The sequence below is a fragment of the Abramis brama genome, assembly GCF_963993115.1.
Source record: "Abramis brama genome assembly, chromosome: 4".
NCBI classification, from domain to species: Eukaryota; Metazoa; Chordata; class Actinopteri; order Cypriniformes; family Leuciscidae; genus Abramis; species Abramis brama.
Window position 1 is genome coordinate 49,441,744 of NC_139966.1, and position 22,890 is coordinate 49,464,633.

The 22,890-nt window shown below is 42.4% G+C and overlaps 1 protein-coding gene across 1 annotated transcript; it reads left to right on the forward strand.

The window, feature by feature from the left end:
• Positions 1–1,820: 1,820 nt before the first annotated feature.
• Positions 1,821–11,838, forward strand: LOC311082224 (scavenger receptor cysteine-rich type 1 protein M130-like; the record flags this gene model as incomplete). The annotated part of the gene is made up of 19 exons (XM_084112958.1): positions 1,821–2,031; positions 2,856–2,984; positions 3,955–4,119; positions 4,682–4,978; positions 5,063–5,377; positions 5,529–5,843; positions 5,948–6,262; positions 6,724–7,047; positions 7,124–7,441; positions 8,830–9,132; positions 9,342–9,419; positions 9,797–10,111; positions 10,216–10,416; positions 10,515–10,610; positions 10,819–10,878; positions 11,071–11,127; positions 11,403–11,453; positions 11,563–11,625; positions 11,789–11,838. 19 exons carry the CDS (start codon positions 1,821–1,823, stop codon positions 11,836–11,838), a joined length of 3,663 nt encoding a protein of 1,220 aa, XP_083969084.1.
• Positions 11,839–22,890: the final 11,052 nt, after the last annotated feature.

Sequence of the window (22,890 nt, forward strand, 5' to 3'; positions counted from 1 at the left end):
CCTGTCTCCTGTAAGTCCTGTGTGTGTGTGTTTGTGTGTGTTTCTGCATCCCCTCAGTCTTGATGGGTGGGGAGGAGGAGTTCATTCACAGTTATATATATATATATGGAGAAGATCATAAATGCCTCCTCTGATTTGTCACTGAAGTTGTTTGATGATTTCCTCTGTTCTGTCTAATAAGGTAACAGCGAGTGTGATTGGAGGGTTTTGAACCTCTTTCTCTCTCATTAAGGGGGCTGAGAGAGGACGCCTGTACTTCTGTATCATCAGTGCGGAGAAGCTTGTACTGGATGTTGAATTAATCAAGCAGAGAGAGATGGAGAGATGCCTGACACTCATTTTACTGTCTTCAGTTATAATACTCATCACAGCTGGTAAGCAGACATGAAATTAAAGAGAGTGTTCTTTTTGTTGTTGTTATTTTGTTTTGTTTTTATATGAAGGGCTATGTTATTTAAGATCTTAAAATTAAACTATACTGTAATGTGTTTTTTTAGATGCCCGTGTAATCGCATTGTCACAATATATTGAATGTGCTCCTGTGTTTAACAGGCAGTTTATCTCTTTCTCTTTCTCTCTGTCTCTCCAATTTATAAAGAGCTACAAATAAGTTTTACTTGAGTGTCTTCTTTTCATTAATTATAATATATTAATGATAACTAGTTATCAAAACAATATTAATATTTATTTATTGAAACCCTGAGAGGTCATTATTGTAGTTTTTTGTCTTGTTGTCTTGTGATCGCAATTAAAATTTTCATGTGATATCAACATTGTAAATGTTGTCTCAATCTTCTGTTATCTAAAAAAATAATAATAATACATTGATCACCTTTTCTCTGGTTGAAAACGATTTAATCGCCATGTGTCAAACATTATTCTATAACCATGCAGGCATCTCTGTCCCTCGAGTTGGGTGGCCGTAAAATTGATTACACATTTGGAGTTCTGATTTGATAAACATTGATTTGGAAATATTAGTGACAGACATGTTAGCTTGAGCAAGTCCCCTTAACATTTTTATTAAAAAAAGAATCACTCATTCATAATCCAGCAGGATAAATGCTGTATAATATTGTGTCAAGAAGTTGTGATCATGACAAACAAGACAACAACAAAAAAAATCCTAAAGGCCTTTTATAGGGTTACAATGTTAGTGTCTTAAACAATGGCAAGACCTCAGCTACAGAAGAACTAGAGGGAAAATATATATATTAAAAGAATAGACCAGGTTTAAGCTTAATATAGTTTAAGCTCAATCAACATAATTTGTGGTATAATTCTTTACCAAAATAATACATTTCTACTTGTCCCTCCTTTAAAAAAAAGAGGTTTTCTGTAAGAAACAAGATGTAAACAAATATGCGTTAATATGATTATAGTGTGGAAAAAAATGCTTACTAACCTTTTCTGTGCAAAGTTATTTCCAGTTTTAAACTTTGTTTCCATGACAACATAATGGTATAAACCCTGTAATTGTTTTGAACTATTTACAGCTGAAAAATTATGCATTTTAGGATAATTGAAACCCTACTTTTTTTTTTTTTTATAAAAGGAGGGAGTCAGCATAATTCTTTTTTTGTTAATGAACATGCCTTCATTTTAAATACTCAGACGTATGTGTCCCATTTTCCCAGTTGTCCCACTTAGTAATGCTGTAAATTGAACTCTCATCCCTTCATCTTTCATCTCTCATTGTTACTGCTTAATATTTAGAAAGTGTGAATGTGAGGCTGGTTGGTGGTCACAGTCGCTGTGCTGGTAGAGTGGAGGTTCTTCATAGAGGTCAGTGGGGAACAGTGTGTGATCTTTTTTGGGATATGCCTGATGCTACAGTGGTGTGTAGAGAGCTGGACTGTGGAGAACCTGTAGATGCTCTGAGTGATGCTCATTTTGGACCAGGATCAGGACCAATCTGGATGGGTTTTGTCATGTGTACTGGATCAGAGACAGCACTGAAGAACTGTGGATCAAGAGGATGGGGTAAAAGCACCTGTGATCACAGTAGAGATGCTGGAGTCATCTGTTCAGGTAAAGTATTTTACATATTAAAATTCATATGCGCTTCCAGATTGGCTTCTAAATTTTAAAGAAGTTTTAAAATGTTGACTTCAATAATAAATACATTTTATATTTATATTTGTTGTGATTTTCTTTATTTATTCATTATAAGACTAAAAATAAAATGGCTTTGATGTACAAATGATTATCTTGAAGCCCCATAAATAAGCCATGCTTTTGTTGATCTGTGTTGTTCTTTCAGAAGTCCGGCTGGTTGGAGGTTCTCGCTGCTCTGGGAGGTTAGAGATACTTGATGATCAGTCGTGGGTTTCAGTGTGTGACGCTGCCTTTGACCAGCAGGATGCAGAGGTTGTGTGTAGAGAGCTGGACTGTGGGGCTCCTGTACAGGTGCTGGGAGAAGATGCTTTTGGCAAAGGAGACGCTCAGATGTGGACACAAGAGATTCAGTGCAGAGGAAATGAGTCTCAGATTCACCTCTGTCCAACATCACCATTAGATGAAAACAACTGTTCACATGAGCACAACATTGGTTTGCTGTGTACTGGTAAGAGTTCAAAATGCAACAGAGCAGTTTTATTAAAATTTATTGTAACATACTGTACTGTATTTCCACTCACTTTTTCTCTCACTCTCTCTATCATTCCTAGACATAATAAATGTGAGACTGGTAAATGGTAGCAGTCGGTGTGCTGGTAGAGTGGAGGTTCTTCATAGAGGTCAGTGGGGAACAGTGTGTGGTGATGGCTGGGATTTGGCTGATGCTGCAGTGGTGTGTAGAGAGCTGGACTGTGGAGATCCTGTAGATGCTCTGTATGTTGCTCATCGTGAACCAGGATCAGGACCAATCTCGATAGAAAATGCGATGTGTACTGGATCTGAGTCCACACTTAAGAAATGTGGATTCATACAATCAAGTGTTCCTGATATGTGTCTTGATAAGAGCGCTAAAGTCGTTTGTTCAGGTAAGTTAAAAATCCTAGTTTAGTCTTTTATAACACAAAACAATTTCACCAAAGGTAGTCATTTTCTTTCTTTCTTTTACGTAACCATTTTCCACCATCTCTGTGACCTCATAACCTGTTATGGCGAGATTGTATTAATCAGCAATCTTGTTAAAAATAAACTTCAGTGGCTCATTTCTAACTCTGCATATTAATGCCATTGCCTGAAAGGATTCAGGGCAGCAGGTGTGCACAAGAACTGGTTGATTTCCCCTACATTTTACTATCTATCTATCCTAAATCCTCCTTATTTCCTCACTGTAACTGTGTGGGCCTAAACAAAAAAATAAACGTTGTTGACATGAAACTATGAGTTGTTCTGTTAATGACTGTATGTATTCATATTTAAGGCATACAGTAACCATACCAATATGCTGTTTTTGACATGAGCCAAGTTTTTCTGAAGTGTATAGTGTTTTCATAAAAAATTCTTTTATTTCATAAGATTAAATAAAATAAAATTTCTTATGTGATTGGATTGATAAATGGTATAGAATTTAAGTTTCCTAAGATGTTGTTCTTTCCTGTTGTTCTTTCAGAAGTCAGGCTGGTTGGAGGTTCTCGCTGCTCTGGGAGGTTGGAGATACTTGATGATCAGTCTTGGGTTTCAGTGTGTGACGCTGCCTTTGACCAGCAGGATGCAGAGGTTGTGTGTAGAGAGCTGGACTGTGGGGCTCCTGTACAGGTGCTGGGAGAAGATGCTTTTGGCAAAGGAGACGCTCAGATGTGGACACAAGAGATTCAGTGCAGAGGAAATGAGTCTCAGATTCACCTCTGTCCAACATCACCGTTAGATGAAAACAACTGTTCTCATGAGCACAACATTGGTTTGCTGTGTACTGGTAACAGTTCAAAGTACAACAAAGCAGATTTAATTTCATTTTATTATAACAATTTAAATTTACAATAGCCTTTTCTCTTACATTCATAGGCATAAGAAATGTGAGACTGGTAAATGGTAGCAGTCGCTGTGCTGGTACAGTGGAGGTTCTTCATAGAGGTCAGTGGGGAACAGTGTGTGATGTTGGCTGGGATATGGCTGATGCTGTAGTGGTGTGTAGAGAGCTGGACTGTGGAGAACCTGTAGATGCTCTTGGTGATGCTCATTTTGGACCAGGATCAGGACCAATCTGGACGAATCGCAAGTTATGTACTGGATCAGAATCTACACTGAAGAACTGTGGAACAGTAAATTGGGGTTTTTATGATTGTGATCATACAAAAGATGCAGGAGTAATCTGCTCAGGTAAACTGCTCCAAACCCTGCACTGTTTTTACATCAGAGATGATCCAACTGCATCAAAGAGAATGTTCACCCAAAAATCAAAATTCAGTTATCATTTACTTGCCACTTTGTTCTGTGGAGCACAAACAATACTTTTTACTTATTTTACTTGTTTTTATTATATTGAGAAGAGAGCCAGGATATTCTTTAAAATTCCCTTTTTGTATTCCACGAAAGAAAGAAAGTTATAGAAGTTTGGATTGAAATGAAAGTGATGAATTTAATTCATTTACTTTGACTCCTTTTCACATGAATAAGTGTTGCTTCTTAGTAGACCAATAATGACAAGAATAACACAGTTTGATAACAAACAAAAATGATAAAAACAGTACAATACTTAATGTTTAATGTTTCTTATCTCTTGCTACTTCAGGCCTCAGGCTTATCGGAAACTCCAGTTGCTCTGGGAGGTTAGAGATACTTCACAATCAGTCGTGGGTTTCAGTGTGTGACGCTGCCTTTGACCAGCAGGATGCAGAGGTTGTGTGTAGAGAGCTGGACTGTGGGGCTCCTGTACAGGTGCTGGGAGAAGATGCTTTTGGCAAAGGAGACGCTCAGATGTGGACACAAGAGATTCAGTGCAGAGGAAATGAGTCTCAGATTCACCTCTGTCCAACATCATCCACACTCAAACACAACTGTTCTCATGATGATGACCAGGGGCTGCTGTGTGCTAGTAGGAGTTAAAATAATATAAGAATAATAATTTTTAGTTGTCTTATTATTTACTAATAGTCTCTCTCTTGTCACTTAGGTAAAAAGAATGTGAGGTTGGTTGGTGGCAACAGTCGCTGTGCTGGTAGAGTGGAGGTTCTTCATAGAGGTCAGTGGGGAACAGTGTGTGGTGATTTCTGGGATATGGCTGATGCTGCAGTGGTGTGTAGAGAACTGGACTGTGGAGAACCTGTAGATGCTCTGGGTGATGCTCATTTTGGACAAGGATCAGGACCAATCTGGATGACTGTTGTGTTATGTACTGGATCAGAGTCAACACTGAAGAACTGTGGGACATCAGGATGGAGCGTACATGCATGTACTCACAATTATGATGCCGGTGTCATCTGTTCGGGTAAATCATTTAACTGGTTGTCCATGGATATATGGAATTATTTCAGAATTATTTTTTTTTCATTTGAAATACTGTGTAATAAATGTTTGGATTGCTATGGTATTATCAAGCATTTATTTTTGTCTACTGTGGTTCATGTACATACAAACAGGCCATAAACCTTCCAGATTCATTAATGGATCTCACCTGTGCTCTGGGAGGTTAGAGATACTTCACAATCAGTCGTGGGTTTCAGTGTGTGACGCTGCCTTTGACCAGCAGGATGCAGAGGTTGTGTGTAGAGAGCTGGACTGTGGGGCTCCTGTACAGGTGCTGGGAGAAGATGCTTTTGGCAAAGGAGACGCTCAGATGTGGACACAAGAGATTCAGTGCAGAGGAAATGAATCTCAGATCTCATTTTGCACAATATCATCATTACACAAACAAAGCTGCACCAGTGACAACATTGTGGGACTGATCTGTTCAGGTAAATTATCAAAATTTAGTATTGCTTTATTTATTTTGAAAAAGTCTAACTTCTTCTTTGTCAGCTGCATTATACAGTTCCTAACCTCTCTGTTTTTTATCCAGGTTACACTGATCTCAGACTGGTTAACAGCTCAGACTTTTGTTCTGGAAGAGTGGAGCTTCGGTTCCTCAATGAATGGGGGACAGTGTGTGATGCATGCTGGGATATGAGAGCTGCCAGTGTCCTCTGTAGACAGCTGAATTGTGGGATTGCTGTGTCTGTTGTGGGATCAGACTGGTTTGGAGAGGGAAGTAGTGAAATCTGGGCTGATGTGTTTGATTGTGACGGGAATGAAACAAAACTCTCAGAATGTTCCGTCTCTTCATGGAGTCGAGCTGAATGTTCTCATAGACAAGATGTTGGAGTCATTTGCTCTAGTGAGTTTATATTACTGTGAGATTCACTGATATTGTGCTACTCAAATAGTATTATACAGTACACAATATTTTTTCCTAGTACATGCACATTTCAGGTTGAATATTAATGCTTGTGTCATTTAAGTTAGTTCTAAATTAGTTTATTATGTAAAATGTAAAATTGAAATAAAGCATAATATTATATATTATTATCAGAAGTGGCAAACTCCCCTGGAGAGCTTCAGTCCTGCAGAGTTCAACTCCAATCCTGTTAAAATTCACCTGCCTGCAGCTTCCTAGTAAACCTTCAGACCTTGATTAGCTTGTTCAGGTGTGTTTAATTAGGGTTGAAGCACAGTCAGCACAGCACAACTCAGTACTGTGGCTCTCCAGGACCGACTTTCGCCACCCCTGATATATATTATGCAAATTTCATCTCTGCTCTTGCAATATTTTAGTAAAATGTCAGATCTTCTCCTCAGGTTCCTCTCTGGCTGTACATGACGGTCTGGTGCGGTTGTCTGGAGAGAGACAGTGTGATGGGGAGCTGGAAGTTTCCATCCATCAGGTCTGGAGGAGAGTTCTGCTGGACTCCTGGAGTCTCACTGAATCCTCTGTGGTCTGCAGACAGCTGGGCTGTGGCTCTGTGCTGAACTTCTCCGGCTCATCTTCATCCAGTCCTGAACACAGTCATGAGTGTGTGACGGGCTTCCAGTGCTCTGGGAGTGAAGCTCATCTGGGGAACTGCAGCTCTCCACAAACTCTCAACTGCAGCTCCACACAACAGCTGTCAATCACATGCCTTGGTGAGAACAACAACATCTGGGCAGATTCTTCAGTTGTTAGTGATCAATAATGTGTTTTTCTCTCTCTGAATATTAGGTCACGGGTCTATCAGGCTGGTGGGTTCTGGGGGAGACTGTGCAGGGAGGCTGGAGGTTTTTCACAGCGGCTCATGGGGGACAGTGTGTGATGACTCCTGGGATATTAAAGATGCCCATGTGGTGTGCAGACAGCTGCAGTGTGGAGTGGCCCTCAGTAACCAGCAGGTACCAGCCTGGTTTGGTCCTGGTTCTGGACCCATATGGCTGGATGAGGTGGAGTGTGAGGGGAACGAGACATCCCTGTGGAACTGCTCTTCTCCAGGCTGGGGGAAACATGACTGTCAACACAAGGAGGATGTAGGAGTCATGTGCTCAGGTAAACGGTACACTAGTGTGAAAAATGTGTTATTCAGTAACATTTAAAATCAAAAAAGTTTTTTCCAGATATTTCAGTCAGTCATATATACACTCACCTAAAGGATTATTAGGAACACCTGTTCAATTTCTCATTAATGCAATTATCTAATCAACCAATCACATGGCAGTTGCTTCAATGCATTTAGGGGTGAGGTCCTGGTCAAGACAATTTCCTGAACTCCACACTGAATGTCAGAATGGGAAAGAAAGGTGATTTAAGCAATTTTGAGCGTGGCATGGTTGTTGGTGCCAGACGGGCCGGTCTGAGCATTTCACAATCTGCTCAGTTACTGGGATTTTCACGCACAACCATTTCTAGGGTTTACAAAGAATGGTGTGAAAAGGGAAAAACATCCAGTATGCGGCAGTCCTGTGGGCGAAAATGCCTTGTTGATGCTAGAGGTCAGAGGAGAATGGGCCGACTGATTCAAGCTGATAGAAGAGCAACTTTGACTGAAATAACCACTCGTTACAACCGAGGTATGCAGCAAAGCATTTGTGAAGCCACAACACACACAACCTTGAGGCGGATGGGCTACAACAGCAGAAGACCCCACCGGGTACCACTCATCTCCACTACAAATAGGAAAAAGAGGCTACAATTTGAACGAGCTCACCAAAATTGGACAGTTGAAGACTGGAAAAATGTTGCCTGGTCTGATGAGTCTCGATTTCTGTTGAGACATTCAGATGGTAGAGTCAGAATTTGGCGTAAACAGAATGAGAACATGGATCCATCATGCCTTGTTACCACTGTGCAGGCTGGTGGTGGTGGTGTAATGGTGTGGGGGATGTTTTCTTGGCACACTTTAGGCCCCTTAGTGCCAATTGGGCATCGTTTAAATGCCACGGCCTACCTGAGCATTGTTTCTGACCATGTCCATCCCTTTATGACCACCATGTACCCATCCTCTGATGGCTACTTCCAGCAGGATAATGCACCATGTCACAAAGCTCGAATCATTTCAAATTGGTTTCTTGAACATGACAATGAGTTCACTGTACTAAAATGGCCCCCACAGTTACCAGATCTCAACCCAATATAGCATCTTTGGGATGTGGTGGAACGGGAGCTTCGTGCCCTGGATGTGCATCCCACAAATCTCCATCAACTGCAAGATGCTATCCTATCAATATGGGCCAACATTTCTAAAGAATGCTTTCAGCACCTTGTTGAATCAATACCACGTACAATTAAGGCAGTTCTGAAGGCGAAAGGGGGTCAAACACAGTATTAGTATGGTGTTCCTAATAATCCTTTAGGTGAGTGTATGTACCATTCAGTGGTAGAAATGTATTGGGGTTGGATGAAAGTTAAAGTTGATTCTCATCCTTTTGCATGTATAGAGTTTAAAGAGATCAGGTTAACTGAGGGCTGTGAAGGGAATGTGGAGGTTTTCTACAATGGATCCTGGGGTAATGTGTGCTGGAACCAGATGGACAGAGACACAGCGAGTCTGATCTGTCAAGAGCTGAACTGTGGAAGATCTGGTGTTGAATCCTCTTCTACACCAAGACTGGAATCAGCAACTAACTGGCTGGATATAGTATCATGTCGACCACATGACTCCACACTTTGGCAGTGTCCGTCTTCACCCTGGGGAGAGAATTACTGTAATAAAGATGAAGTGGTCAAGATCACCTGCTCAAGTGAGATGATATTTAAATGACCTAAGATGGTCTCAGTAGTTAGTTTCTTTAAATACAATATTTATATCTAATGTGGAGAGTAAACTCATGTTTCTGATAAACTAAACTGAGCTGAAGTGGAATTCTTAATACGTTTAACATAGATATTATTGCTTTTATATCCTAATTTTCACTTCAGTTTTATTCATTTTCTCATGTTTTAATCTTAGTGGAGGAAAGTTCTGAGTCTCCTCGGAGTCGTCTGATATGTTCAACCTCACCATCTCCTCAACAGAGACAGTGTTCAAGTAAGTTTTTTGACAAATTTGCACACAAAAAAAAAGTTAGCCTGTTTTTTTTTTTTATATTATCATGTTCTCCCCGTGCCTGAGTGGGTTTCCCCCACAATCCAAAGACATGCAGCATATGAATTGGACTCAATAAATTGCCCTCAAGTGTGAGTGAGTATATGAAGCCCTGTGATGGACTGGCCATCTGTCCAGGGTGTTCCCCATCTGCGGTCCGAGATGCTTGGATAGGCTCCAGCATCTCTGTGACCCTACGGATGATGAGCACTTTGAAGGATGGATGGATCAATTTCATAAATCTAATCATAGACCAGTGTGTGTTTTATTGTAAATGTTGTGCTAAAGCTGGTCATTGATGGTTGCTGTGTGTGATTTAGACCATGTTCCTCTCAGACTGAGTGGAGGTTTGGGCCGGTGCTCTGGGAGGCTGGAGGTGTATCATAACGCTGTGTGGGGTTCAGTCTGTGCTGATCTGTGGGACATCAGCGATGCTCAGGTGGTCTGCAGGCAGCTGGGTTGTGGAGCAGCACTGAGGGCTGATGGGAATTCAATCTTTGGTGCTGGTGAAGGTGTTGTGTGGCTGAACAGAGTCGAGTGCAGAGGGAATGAGATTCACCTGTGGGACTGTCCTCTCTCCCTGAAGAACCACACTGACTGCTCCCACAAAGAGCACGCTGGACTCACCTGTGCAGGTCACTGCAAAACACTGAGCAATAGTAGTCATTTTCTACATCATTTTAATGCTACTAATTGTGTATTTGCATTATTTTTTATCTGTCTGTGTCTGTTTTGCCAGATTTGTCAGTGTCCACTACTCCTGCCACAACAACATCAGCTTCTCCTCCAGTTTCTCAGACAGTGCGCTCAACATCAGTCACTCCTCCACAAACTCCTCCAGTGTCTCTCTCTGTGCTTGTGGTTGTACTGGGAGTTTTGCTCTTACTGCTCTTAGTGCCACTGCTTATACTGATTCAGCAGAACAGAGTGATGAGGAGAGGTAGGATAGATCCAGAGACTGTCATATTGTGTCTTATTCAGTGTGTGATCAGTCATGTGTTGTGAACTGACAGCAGGTTTGTCTGTCTACACTCACAGCTCTCTCTAAGAGGAGACACAAGACGACGACTGAGGCCGTTTATGAGGAGATTCATCACAGACCCACTAATAGACAGATTTTCTTCACTCAGAGGGGTGAGTAAATGTCATAGAGTCTGATTTGAGGAGATCATAATCACTTTATTCATAGCGGAGAGTAGAGTTAATCATATCCATTTGTGGGACTTTTGTTTGTTATCTGTAAGATATACAGTGTTAGTGTTGTGATTCAAAGGAAGTGGGGATTTTGGCTGATTTACGATTGTGATCGTGTGTGTCTGATGAATCTACTTCTCCATAATAGGAAGTGTCCTTTCTGAAGAACAGCATTCTGGGTATGAAGATGCTGATGAGCTTCTTTCAGGTTAGAGGACTCAAATATAAATCAATATAGCCTAACTCAAATCTTATCTTCTACATACAGAAATGAATGAATGTTACAGTAAATTAATTAAAAACATCCAGCAGGTTACAGAGTTTAAATTATGTAAACTCTTCAGCCCATAATAATTCAGATAAGGATTTATTGAATCTCTTTTTAAAGCAAATTTTGCAGAAGGAGCCGCACCTGACTACTATAATGACATCACCACCACTGAAGGGTCAAATAAAGGTCAGTGACTTGAACTCATTTCACTTAATTAAATGAACTATTGGGCCTTTGAAAAGTTAAAGCAGTTTTTGTTTATTTCCTCCTTGCTGTTAACTCATTTAGAAGAGCAGCAAATCACACTTGAGAATTATGATGGTTTTATTTTATTATATTTTATTTAATAAGGGTTTAGTTAATTATACATAGGCACAGTTTCAAAATCCAAAATTTTGCACATTTAATGAATGCATTTAATTTTTCATTATTTTGTCTATTTGTCTCTTTTGACTTGCCAGAAAACTATGATGATGTCATAATTGTACAACAATTCTCCAATGATAAAGCAGGTGTGGGATTCAAATTACTCTCTTAAATTTTATGTTTTTTTGTTTGTTTGTCTTCAAATTATAGTTGCATTTAAACTTATGTAATTAATAATGGACACCTTTATAATAGAGGGTGTTCAGGAGGAGTATGATGATGTGAAGAATATCAGGGAATATATGAGTGACATGTTTGGTATGTTACTGACACCTTTTTACGTTACACTGAATTTGTTTAATTTTTATAATTGCTTTATAATATCAATTTCTGTGATTATGATAGGTCATTTAACTTGATTGTCAATATTGATGTGTTGCATATATTGATACATTAATTTGCTCTTGTTTTCTAATAACAGACTATGATGATGTGGGGGAGGAGCCAGGAAAACAGGGAGGGACATTATAACTGAAACCACAATCACTGCATCACATATTTTCAAAGCTTTTAAGTGCTTTGCAGTTTAAGTGTCTTACTAAATACGTTTTAACTGCTATCCACCATATGTAACCACATGTAATATTTTGCATTGAAATCTACTTAAAGGCAGGGTAGGTAGGATTTTTCTAAAAAAAAATTGTTTAAACTGTCTTTATATACCAATACATAATTAAAATGTAAGTACTCTGAAAAAGAGAGTATAAAAATCGAGTGTCTGTAGACCACTCACGACTGTTGTAAACACAGCTAATTATTTCCATTCACTCCACCCCCTCCCTTCTGAGCTCCTTCCAAAGCCACGCCCCCAAAACACATGAACGCGCGACCAAACGCCAAACGCTCACGGTGCGTGTCCACTACAGCGCCAAAACTCCGCTCAGTGCCGCTGGCAACGCTGTAACGTCTCCGCTTTTGGGTGTGTCTGTTGCGAGTGTGTTTAATCTAAGTTTTTTTCAACACACGGACAGTATAATCATCAGCGATGCACGCGATTACATTTAGAAATAGACAAGCTCAAATGCACCAAGCAAAGATATCCTTTCAATTTTATAAACTTTTATAAACCCAGCCAATGTAATCACAATGAACACATCCAAAATAAAATCTTTAACATACTTATAACAACTGCAAAGGGTCTAATTTGTAAACAAAATGGTTTAAGCACTAAATCCAGCATAAACTCAGGCACAATTTGCATATTTTTAAACTCTCAAAACAGACGTCACATTCCGAACCTCACAGCAATTGGCTGCCGACCGCGTTTTTCGCTTGATATTTGCATAAAGTCGAGAACTGCTCAACCTTTTGACGCTCTCGGTCGCTCTCAGCGCTTTCTCCGGTCCGCTATCAATCCCAAAATGCACTGCGCGAGCGTGAAGCTCGACTTCCATAGAGCTGGTAAGTCCCGCCCCTTCCGCAAAACCCCGCTGGACCTCAAAGTTGAAAAACCGTCAATGCAAGTGAATGGGAGAAAATAATTATTTTCTGGTCCCGTTTGAATTGTGCCATGAATGTGAACATATGTTGTCTGTGAATTTTTTATATAACTTTTCGTGTAAAGAATGCTACAATTTAGCGGGTAGAAGTTTGATACGGTTAGACTTTGTGTGAGAGCACTTTGTGGACTACAACTCTCGACGCGTTTGAAACGTCAACACCACTAGCACACGGACTAGCTCACGGATCCCGCTAAACATGGCTGTGCCTTTGGTGCACTTCATCGCCTTCTTTCAGGGAGAGGACAAAATCGTTGAGGTTGGCGAAAACCACGGGTAAGTCAACTTTATGGGGTGACGTCACATAGGCGACATGTAGTCTTTTTTCGTTATGTCTTTTCCACAACTGCTAGCTGAAGAATCATACCATATACTGTCAAACTCGTAACATGAAGAGTTATATAAAAAATTCACAGACAACATATGTTCACATTCATGGCACAATTCAAACGGGACCAGAAAATAATTATTTTCTCCCATTCACTTGCATTGACGGTTTTTCAATTTTGAGGTCCAGCGGGGTTTTACGGAAGGGGCGGAACTTACCAGCTCTATAGGAATGAATTGAAAACGCTCGCTCCGCTCCGCTCGACCGTGCCAGTGGACACGCACCAGGCTCAGCTGGAAGACGCATTTATTTACCTGAGACGAGTGGAGAGGAAGCGCAGTGCATGCAGTGACATGTCAGAATCACATGTAATAAAATACCTAACTTTATCACTATAAATATAAACAAATAAGATGGCTTTTAGTACTCACTATCAAGCTAGCATATCGATACTGGTAAAGTTTAAAATATATTTTGTTTGATTCGGTAACAAGCTATATTTATAGGTAACGAGCTATATTTATAAGGCAAAGCTTAAAACAGGTTGCATTGATACACGTTTTTCCATTACCATCAGTTAAACTGTGATGAAGGTGAATTTAGTGTAAGATTAATAACATATACTGTGTTTTGCATGTAAGAGTTTCCATGATGAAAACATTGTTGACTCTGATGAGGACTAACGTTAAACTCCGGAGACAAGTACCGCATCGTCGGTTCGAGGACAGGTCCAGGGTCGAGGGCGAAGCAGAGGAGGTCGTTCAAGAGTGCGGGCAACCAGGGTCCGAGGAAGTAGTTTTTGCCTTGTTTGCCTTCGCTGACTGCATATGCAGGTGCTTTGAATTTTGAATGCTCTTTCTCTGCCATAATTTTACTCTTCGTAGGTTCCGCGCCTCTCTTGTTGCACTCTTCAAATCAAACAGGTGTGCACGCATATGGGCGATCTTGTAGCAACAGTGGTGGTAGCCATGGTTGCGAGAGTGAGTGACAGTCGCCCAAACCAATCAATTGTTTCGTCCCGAATGGAAATAATGAGCTGTGTTTATTGCAGATTAAAAGGTCTACAGTCACTCTATTTTTATACTCTCTTTTTCAGAGCACTTACATTTTAATTATGTATTGGTATATAAAGACAGTTTAAACAAATTAGAAAAAAAGGTTTTTATAAAAATCCTACCTACCCTACCTTTAATCAATTACATTTTATCAGTGTTTAACAGGAAAAAATGCTTAGTTTAAACTTCTCTTTCCAAAAGTTTTTATATAAAAAGTTTTTTGTGATCTCTTTGCAATGAAACATGTAGACATGTATAGTTGTTATGATTTCAGATGCTTCACCATTTAACTTCCACTGCTCCAGTCTCTAACATTTCACAACTTAAAATATCATATTCCTATTGAATGTAGACCCACTGGTGGTGAACATGTACAGTATATTTAGCTAAAGAACGTTGGAATGTACTTTGGGAAATACGTTTACAAACAGCAGCTGTGATCAAGGATCTTTCCCTCAAAAGAATGTAATGATTCTTTGAACTGAGCAAAAGAGCATGTTGTTCACTTTATGTCCCGCAGACATACACATCATGCATACATTTGTTCTCTTACGAGAGGTTCTCTCGTATTGCGTAAGTTGCTTACGCTACGGGTAAAGTCATCTTTTCTCGAGATATTGAAGCCAAAAAATTATCCTTAATTTTGTATTTATTGTCAACGCGTTGCAGCAGCCAGCAGACCTAGAGCGGGCTTACTAGCAAGCTCATTGGCTGCCCTGCGGCAACTGCAGCAGCCTATCGTCGAGCCCAGCGTGACGTCGCGCCCTCACGCGTCACAGCCCGCCAGAATGGGTGTGGCTTAGCGTATATAAGGATGGCTCGGAGGCTGCTTATCTGATTTTCATCTCTTCAGCGAAGCTCTTCGCATCGTTGGATCCTTCCGAGAGAAGCCGACGCCGTCGAATCAAGCGAAAAAGCCAGCTTAGGACAGCGCCTGAAGAAGCCGGACGATCTTCGCCGCCTTCAGCCATCCGTGTGAGCTACGCTATCCGGCGTCATATCCTTTCTGCCTGTGTGTGCTCGCTACTGCGACACACATTTTCCTAAAAGAGCGCGAGGCATTTTACTTCACAAATGCCTCGTACTTCCTGTGGCTCTTGCCGAGCCCCGCTCAGCGACGGAGACCGCCACGTTATCTGCGCTCTCTGCCTGGGCCGTGAACACGCAGCCCTCGCCCTTTCCGCAGGCGGCTGCGTCCACTGCGAAGAACTGACCATGTCGACCCTGCGGGCTTGACTTCAACTGTTCGACGGCAAACCTGCACCTCCGCCCGCCTCTGCTGGACCACGCTGCAAGAAGCATCGCTCCCAGAGGCTACCGGAGCCTGATAGGGCCTCCAAGCGCTCGCCGGAGCCTTCCCCACCAGCCTCGCCGCCCCTTTCCCCACGCTCCCTCCCGGATGCACAGATGACGGCTGCCGCCCTCACTGATGACGCTTCGGGGGACGAAGCGCGAGAGGACGCCATTAACGACAGCTGTTCTCTCGTGGCGTCGGGAAGAGAAGATTGGTCTGGCTCCAACCCAGACCCCTCCCCTTCGCTCCAGGAGTCCACTGGGTCCCGGGCCAGCATGGAGGCTGAGCTTATTCGCCTCCTCACCAAGGCAGTTGGTCAACTCGGCCTCAAGTGGTCCCCGCCTCAAGAGCCCGCGCCCAACAGACTCGACGGGTGTTTTCTACCTGGCCGCCGCCAAGCGCCCGCGTCCAGATCAGCCCCGTTCCTGCCTGAGCTCCCCGCTGAGCTCACCAAATCGTGGCCGTGCTCCAGATCCTTCAGGCCGATCTCCTCCGTGAATGGGATGAGAAAGGCGCGGATCAGTCCATTGTTACGGATTTGAGAAGCGCGACGACAGCTGTGAGCGGGATTGTGGACCGATTCTCAAAGGTACAAAAGACCACTCAGGCTATGAAGCTCTTTTTGCCTTGATGCTCGAGCTCTACCGCAGGCCGCTCTCAGAAGCAGCCGCCTGCTCACGCTCCGGCTCAGCAGTCCTCTCAGCCGCCTCCGCAACGATGCCCAGGCTCTCGCCAGAGATGGCAATCGTCAAGCCGCCGCAGGCCGCCTCCCTCACGGGGACCCCGACCTAGGATTGCGCTGACACCTGAGCCAGCGAAGACCTCCTAGCATCTGGGAGGAAACGGTGGTTGAGTCCTGCCGCGGCCGGACCGCCATCAAAACATTTCGCTCTGACAGTTCCCTTAGCAAAGGCGACTGCAGATGTGTATTCTGCAGCCAACAAGCGTGTCATGCAACCCGCTCACCTGCATACAAACGCCGTTTTCACGGCGACCCATAGAAATCTCATAAAGAGTACAATTTCTGGTTATCCGGCTCATGCCGTTGGTGTTTTGAGTGTAGAAAATGTGTCCGCTTCCCAGTGTTCACCCCTACACACAAGCACGGTTCCCCCGGTGTTATTCACTCATACAGAGCCCACTTGCATAAAGCTGGCGTATGCCGCTCGAGTATCAAATGTAGGAAATGTGCCCACAATACAGTGCCCACACCTACTCACTGCCCGCTCTGTCACACCCTTATCCCGGGGAACAAAAAACATAAAGCCGACACACACCGGCTATGTTCAATTCAATTCAATTCAATTCAAATTTATTTGTATAGCGCTTTTCACAATACATATTGTTTCAAAGCAGCTTTACAGAAAGTGCATTTCAGAAATGTACATAGAAAAATACAGTTAGTTAAACATGCATTAATTTAGGGCATAAATGTATATAGAAAATACATAGAAATGTACATAGAAAAATACAGTTAGTTAAACATGCATTAATTTAGGGCATAAACATATCGCCAGCGTCGAGTCGTCTCTTATCAGGCGTCGAGTCGTCTCTTCACATGCTTCTAGTCGTCTCTGCACAGGTGTTGGGGCATCTGTAGTTTCCATGGGAGGCTGGATAGAAACTTGAGCTGACAATCTGTATTTACCTCGGGACTAACGTCCCGAGATAACAACAGAAAAGCAGATGGGGAAAAAAAAATTAGTCTATGTCATAAGACCCTTGGCTGCCCGCGACGGTCAGGTATATCAATACACCGTCCTTCCGTTTGGCCTGTCCCTAGCACCTCGTACATTCACGAAGTGCATGGACGCGGCTCTCGCTCCCTTCAGAAGTCAGGGCATGCGAATACTGAATTACTTGGATGATTGGCTGATTCTAGCACAGTCAGAGATAGAGTTAATATCTCACAGAACGTGGCTTTTCAGCCACCTGGAAAGTTTGGGTCTCACGGTCAGTTGGACCAAGAGCTCATTACTGCCCAGCCAGACTACCTCTTTCTTGGGGATAGATCTGGACTCTGTGTCTATGACGGCCCGCCTGACGACGCAGCGCGCGCACCGTGTTCGACACCTAGCCACCTCATTCCGGACGGGCAGCCTTGTTCCCCTGAAAACTTTTCAGAGAATGCTAGGCTGCATGGCTTCAACCGCAACATGCTTCAGCTGGGTTTGCTATGTATGCGCCCGCTACAGCGCTGGCTGAGTGCACGAGTACCACACCGAGCTTGGGCTTCCGGCGGTCTGCATATCAGAGTGACTCAGAGCTGCGTTTCAGCTCTGGAGCCCTGGACAGCGGCCGAATGTTACCAGTCAGGAGTGACAATGGGAGCTATCTCGTACCGGAAGGTTGTCTCGACAGATGCCTCCAACCTAGGTTGGCATACCGGTCTTTGGCCAATGGTCAGACCAGGAGAAATGCCAGCACATAAACTGTCTGGAGAGGATGGCGGTCGAGAACGCGCTCAAGCACTTCCTCCCACACCTACGAGGCTACCATATTCTGGTCCGCACGGACAATATGTCAGTGGTAGCCTATGTGAACCTGAGGAGTGGTTCCGCCAGGGCATTGAGATTTCTGGATCTGACACAGCCCTGGCGGAACCACTCCTCGTTTGGGCTCAGCACTCCCTGCTCTCGCTGAGAGCCACGCATGTGCCGGGACGCCTAAACGACAGCCCAGACAGACTGTCCAGGGACAATATTCCCCCGGGAGAATGGTCCCTGCATCCTCAGACAGTCCAGCTACTGTGGCACCGCTTTGGCAAAGCGGAAGTCGACCTGTTTGCGTCAAAAGACAACGCTCATTGCCCACGGTTCTTTTCAGAGAACGAGGACGCGCTGGCTCAAGTGTGGCCCAGTTGCCTGCTCTACGCTTTTCCCCCAATCTCGCTGTTACCACAGGTAATCAGGAGAATCAGGGAGGCAGGCCATTCGGTGCTCCTTGTAGCCCCGCGATGGGAGAACCAAACCTGGTTCCCAGAGCTGATGCAGCTGACAGATCAAGCCCCATGGCCAATCCCGGCGAGAAGGGATCTCCTCACTCAAGCCGGCGGTTCAGTTTGGCATCCTCATCCAGAGCGCTGGTCTCTGCATGTATGGATAATCAACGGGTACCCGTTGCCCTGCCAGAAGGGGTGGTGAGCACGATCACGCAGTCTAGAGCCCCGTCCACGAGATGGCTCTATGCGTCAAAATGGTCTGTGTTTACTAACTGGTGCGCGGGAAAAGACCTTGACCCACAAACCTGCGGGGTCTTGGAGGTACTTGTTTTCCTTCAGGAGCTGCTGGAAAAGGGCAGGTCCCCTTCCACGCTCAAAGTTTATGTTGCGGCCATCGCGGCTTTTGCAAAGTCGACGCGCGGCCAGGCAATAGGAAGGAATTAATTGGTCATCCGCTTCCTTAGGGGAGCCAGGTCCGGGGGCCATTAAAACACATCCCTTTGAACCTTTACAGACGGCGGATCTGAAATACCTTTCGCTCAAAACCGCTTTTCTGATAGCCCTGTCATCAGTTAAGCGCGTGGGTGACACGCGTTATCTGTTAACGCCGCGTGTCTCGAGTTCGAGCCTAATGACTCTAAAGTCATCCTCAAACCGAGACATGGTTATGCCCCCAAAGTGCTTGGCACTCCTTTCAGAGCGCAGGTCATTACACAATCGGCCCTGCAGGGGTCAGACAGTGAAGTCGATTTTAGCCTCCTCTGCCCTGTCAGAGCGCTGAGGATTTACATCACCCGCTCCGCCGCCTTCAGAGCACAGAGCAGCTCTTTGTATCATTTGGTGGACGCACTAAAGGTCTCGCCACCTCGAAACAGAGTCTGTCCAGGTGGATCGTTGACGCTATCGCGACAGCATACGCGTCTAAAGACCTGCAATGCCCTCTGGGCGTTAGGGCTCATTCCACTAGAGGCATGGCCTCTTCGTGGGCTTGGTCCAGCGGGATTTCTATTCACGATATTTGTACAGCGGCGGGCTGGGCCTCCTCCTCTACATTTGTTAGGTTCTACAACCTAGAAGTTCCCGCCCTGCAGGCTAGAATTCTGTCAGTCTAGTTGTGAGTACGTTCTGGCCGAACTATACTGTGAGGGTAGTTACCCACGTGTCAGTGTGGACCGACTGTGCCGCTCTGAATTTTTTGCCACATGATACTGTGTGCATATGTACATGTACCGGCCCACTCAGGTTGGCCGTCTTATTCCCACTGATCTGTATTCCCAGCCTCCGAGCCGTCCTTATATACGCTAAGCCACACCCATTCTGGCGGGCTGTGACCTCATTGAGCGTGACGTCATGCTGGGCTCGACAATAGGGTGCTGCAGTTGCCGCAGGGCAGCCAATGAGCTCGCTAGTAAGCCCGCTCTAGGTCTGCTGGCTGCTGCAACGTGTTGACAATAAACACAAAATTAAGGATAATTTTTTGGCTTCAATATCTCGAGAAAAGATGACTTTACCCGTAGCGTAAGCAACTTACGCAATACTCGTTCCCTCTTCTAGAGAGAACCGAGGTTACGTTAGTAACCGAGTACGTTTTATATTTCTGTCCAATTTTATTGTTTTGAATTAATTTGAACGTTTTCTGTTTATCAGAATGACTATGTGCATGGATATTAAGTTATTAGAATTATTATCATTGTGAAATTGGGGAATGTTGCTACACATTAAGTTTCAAATGTTTTTTTTTGTAAACAAAATGCAAAATTCAATAAAAAATATGAAATCTTGTACATTGTTATTCGGGAATAGAACTTTGGTATGTCTCTCTATCTTCTCAGTGTTTGTGGTCAGCAGTTAGTTATCAGTGCTTGTATCTCTTCTCTGCAGGTGTCAGACTCTGGCGCTGTATGTACACTGAAGTGTTTCCCACATTCACTCTCATGACAGCTGGGTGACTTTGTCAGCACTTTATCATGTGTGTGTCTCCTCAGTAAAGTGTCTCTAAAGTGGAGGAGGAGTCCCGTTCATCAACAGTGGCGTTCTCTTGATATATATAGAGTGTGATTGGCAGTCGTCAGAAGCCCCTCCCCTCTCTCTACCTTTATCTTTCTCACCAAAGCAGACTAGAGTCTCTCAATTCTTCAGAATTGCTAAGAGAGCAGATGAAAAGTTAGTCCTGAAGTGCAGAGAAGAGGAAGATGAAGATGAATGTCTGATAATCTTTCTGATATCCACAGTCATCACACTCACCAGTGCAGGCATTTTATCTCTCAGTTAAAGGGCCAAACTAAATGAAAAGTTCATTCACTAAATGAAAGTATTTTAAGATTTAACAAAAGGATCTTCATGTGTACCATCAAATTATTTATTTTCTTATTTCTTTTTATTTCTAGTAGTCAACATTTGAAGTGGATAAAAAAAAGTTAATCAAAGCTGTCCTAAGCATACCTGTCAACATTTGGATACCAAAATACGGGAGATCTGAACGGGTATGTTTTTTTAAAAAAACAACAACAAAAAAAAAAAACATGGTCTCTAGATGTGTTTTCACAGTGTTGTAAAAAAAAAACAACAAAAAAAAACCATGCACCGAAATCAAAGATTTTTACTGATGTCTTTTATTCATTTTTTTTTTAAATAAATTTTTCCTTTCTATGCATCTTATTCATCTTTTCTTTATGAATTCTTGTCATTGATTGCTATGTTCATTAACCATTATAAGCATAATCGTTATATTCATCGTGTTGCATGATTATTATTTTACATGTTCATTGATTTTCATACATTTTCATCAATTGATTGGTTCATCCTGTTGACCGTCTGTATTCTCCATCAGGATTGATTACGTGATGTAACTCTTTCCATCTGCAATATTCTCTTAAAGGTCTTAAAGGTGCAAACCCACAATTGCTTATTAAATTATTACATGTCCCTTAGACCATGACCTAATCAGACCTGCAGGGTACATTTTGTCTTGAGTCCATCATTAAATGGTTTCAAGAGAAGAACTTCAATAGGTACTTTCCCTAGTCCTTTTCTGTTACGTAGGCACTGCAAATAAAATGTTTCGTTTCAGAAGACTCAGGGCTTCTTCTTCTGCCTCTTCTTTATTTTCTCTCCTGAGCTTTCTTTTTTCTCATTTCATTCTGCAAATATTATAGCCTACTTCTTTTGGGTCCTTCTTTCTCTATACTCTGATCTTATCTTTTAGATACAATTCTTTTGGATATAACACTTTTATTTACTTTTCTATCTTATATTGAAACTTATTTGCTACATTTTAATAAAATGTGTTATTCCTTAATAATTCAAGACATAATCCTGTCTGCCTGGATCTCACTGCATCATAATTTTGGATTTTGGATGAATCTATCCTATTCATCCTATATTTACCACATTTAAAAAAAAGTCAGAGAAAGCAAAAATCATTTTGACAGCATTATCTACCAACATATGATTAAAATAACATGGTTATAGAGCATAACATGGAATGTTAAGGAATGTTTCTCACTCTTAGATATATCTTTGAGCAAGTGATGTTGTGTATTTATCATTTCTGAATTGGCTTCTAATTGTTTAATTATGTCATAGGCAGGATACATTTTTTGACAAATAAATTGTTGTTATATTTGATTGATTCTGTATTCTTCTGAAATCAGTATAGGTGGAGTCTGGTGTTTTCTCAAATACGTGTCCAGTGTAAGGCTGGAAACTTACACTGCTATTTTGAACCAATAATCAGAACAAAAGGCAGTTGAAGGATGACGTGTATAATTCAAATATTTATCAGACTCCAATATAATTAATCTGACTCCATTAAAGTTGTTGTTATTCTTTAATGTCTTATTCTTTAAAGGTAAAAGTCTTTCTTAGAACTGATAGGAAAACGTAGGATTTAACCTGAACGTTTAGATAACGAAAGTTATAATCACTTTAGCTTTCAACATAATCAGTGATAAAAGGAAAGATTCTCAAAGCCTTTAAAGCAGGCAAAGTTATTTATTAAGTTACATGTTTAAATATACAGACAGTGGAATGGAACAACATACTGTATAGAAACTCAGTTGTAACAAATAATGAAGAAGAAGAGGCCGTAAAAGCCTTTCTTGTAGTATGAGGTTACGCACCGGTGTGCGGGAGTGGCGGGGTTAAAGCCTTTCTCCTAGATCAACAGTTACCTTTCCTTCTTATACCCTGAGCAAAGCATTGTTAAACATGAGTGGAATACCAACACCAAACCCAACTGACAGGAAACCAAAAGATGAGGCAAATGGGTAGTGATCAAGAGGTGGAGAAGAACATTAAAATATTCTCCTCAATGCATGTTTAACCAATAGTACCTAGATTGTACATTTGGATACTTAATATCTCTATTAAGTTCACCACCATTCATTTCAGTTTATAGGCTGTCA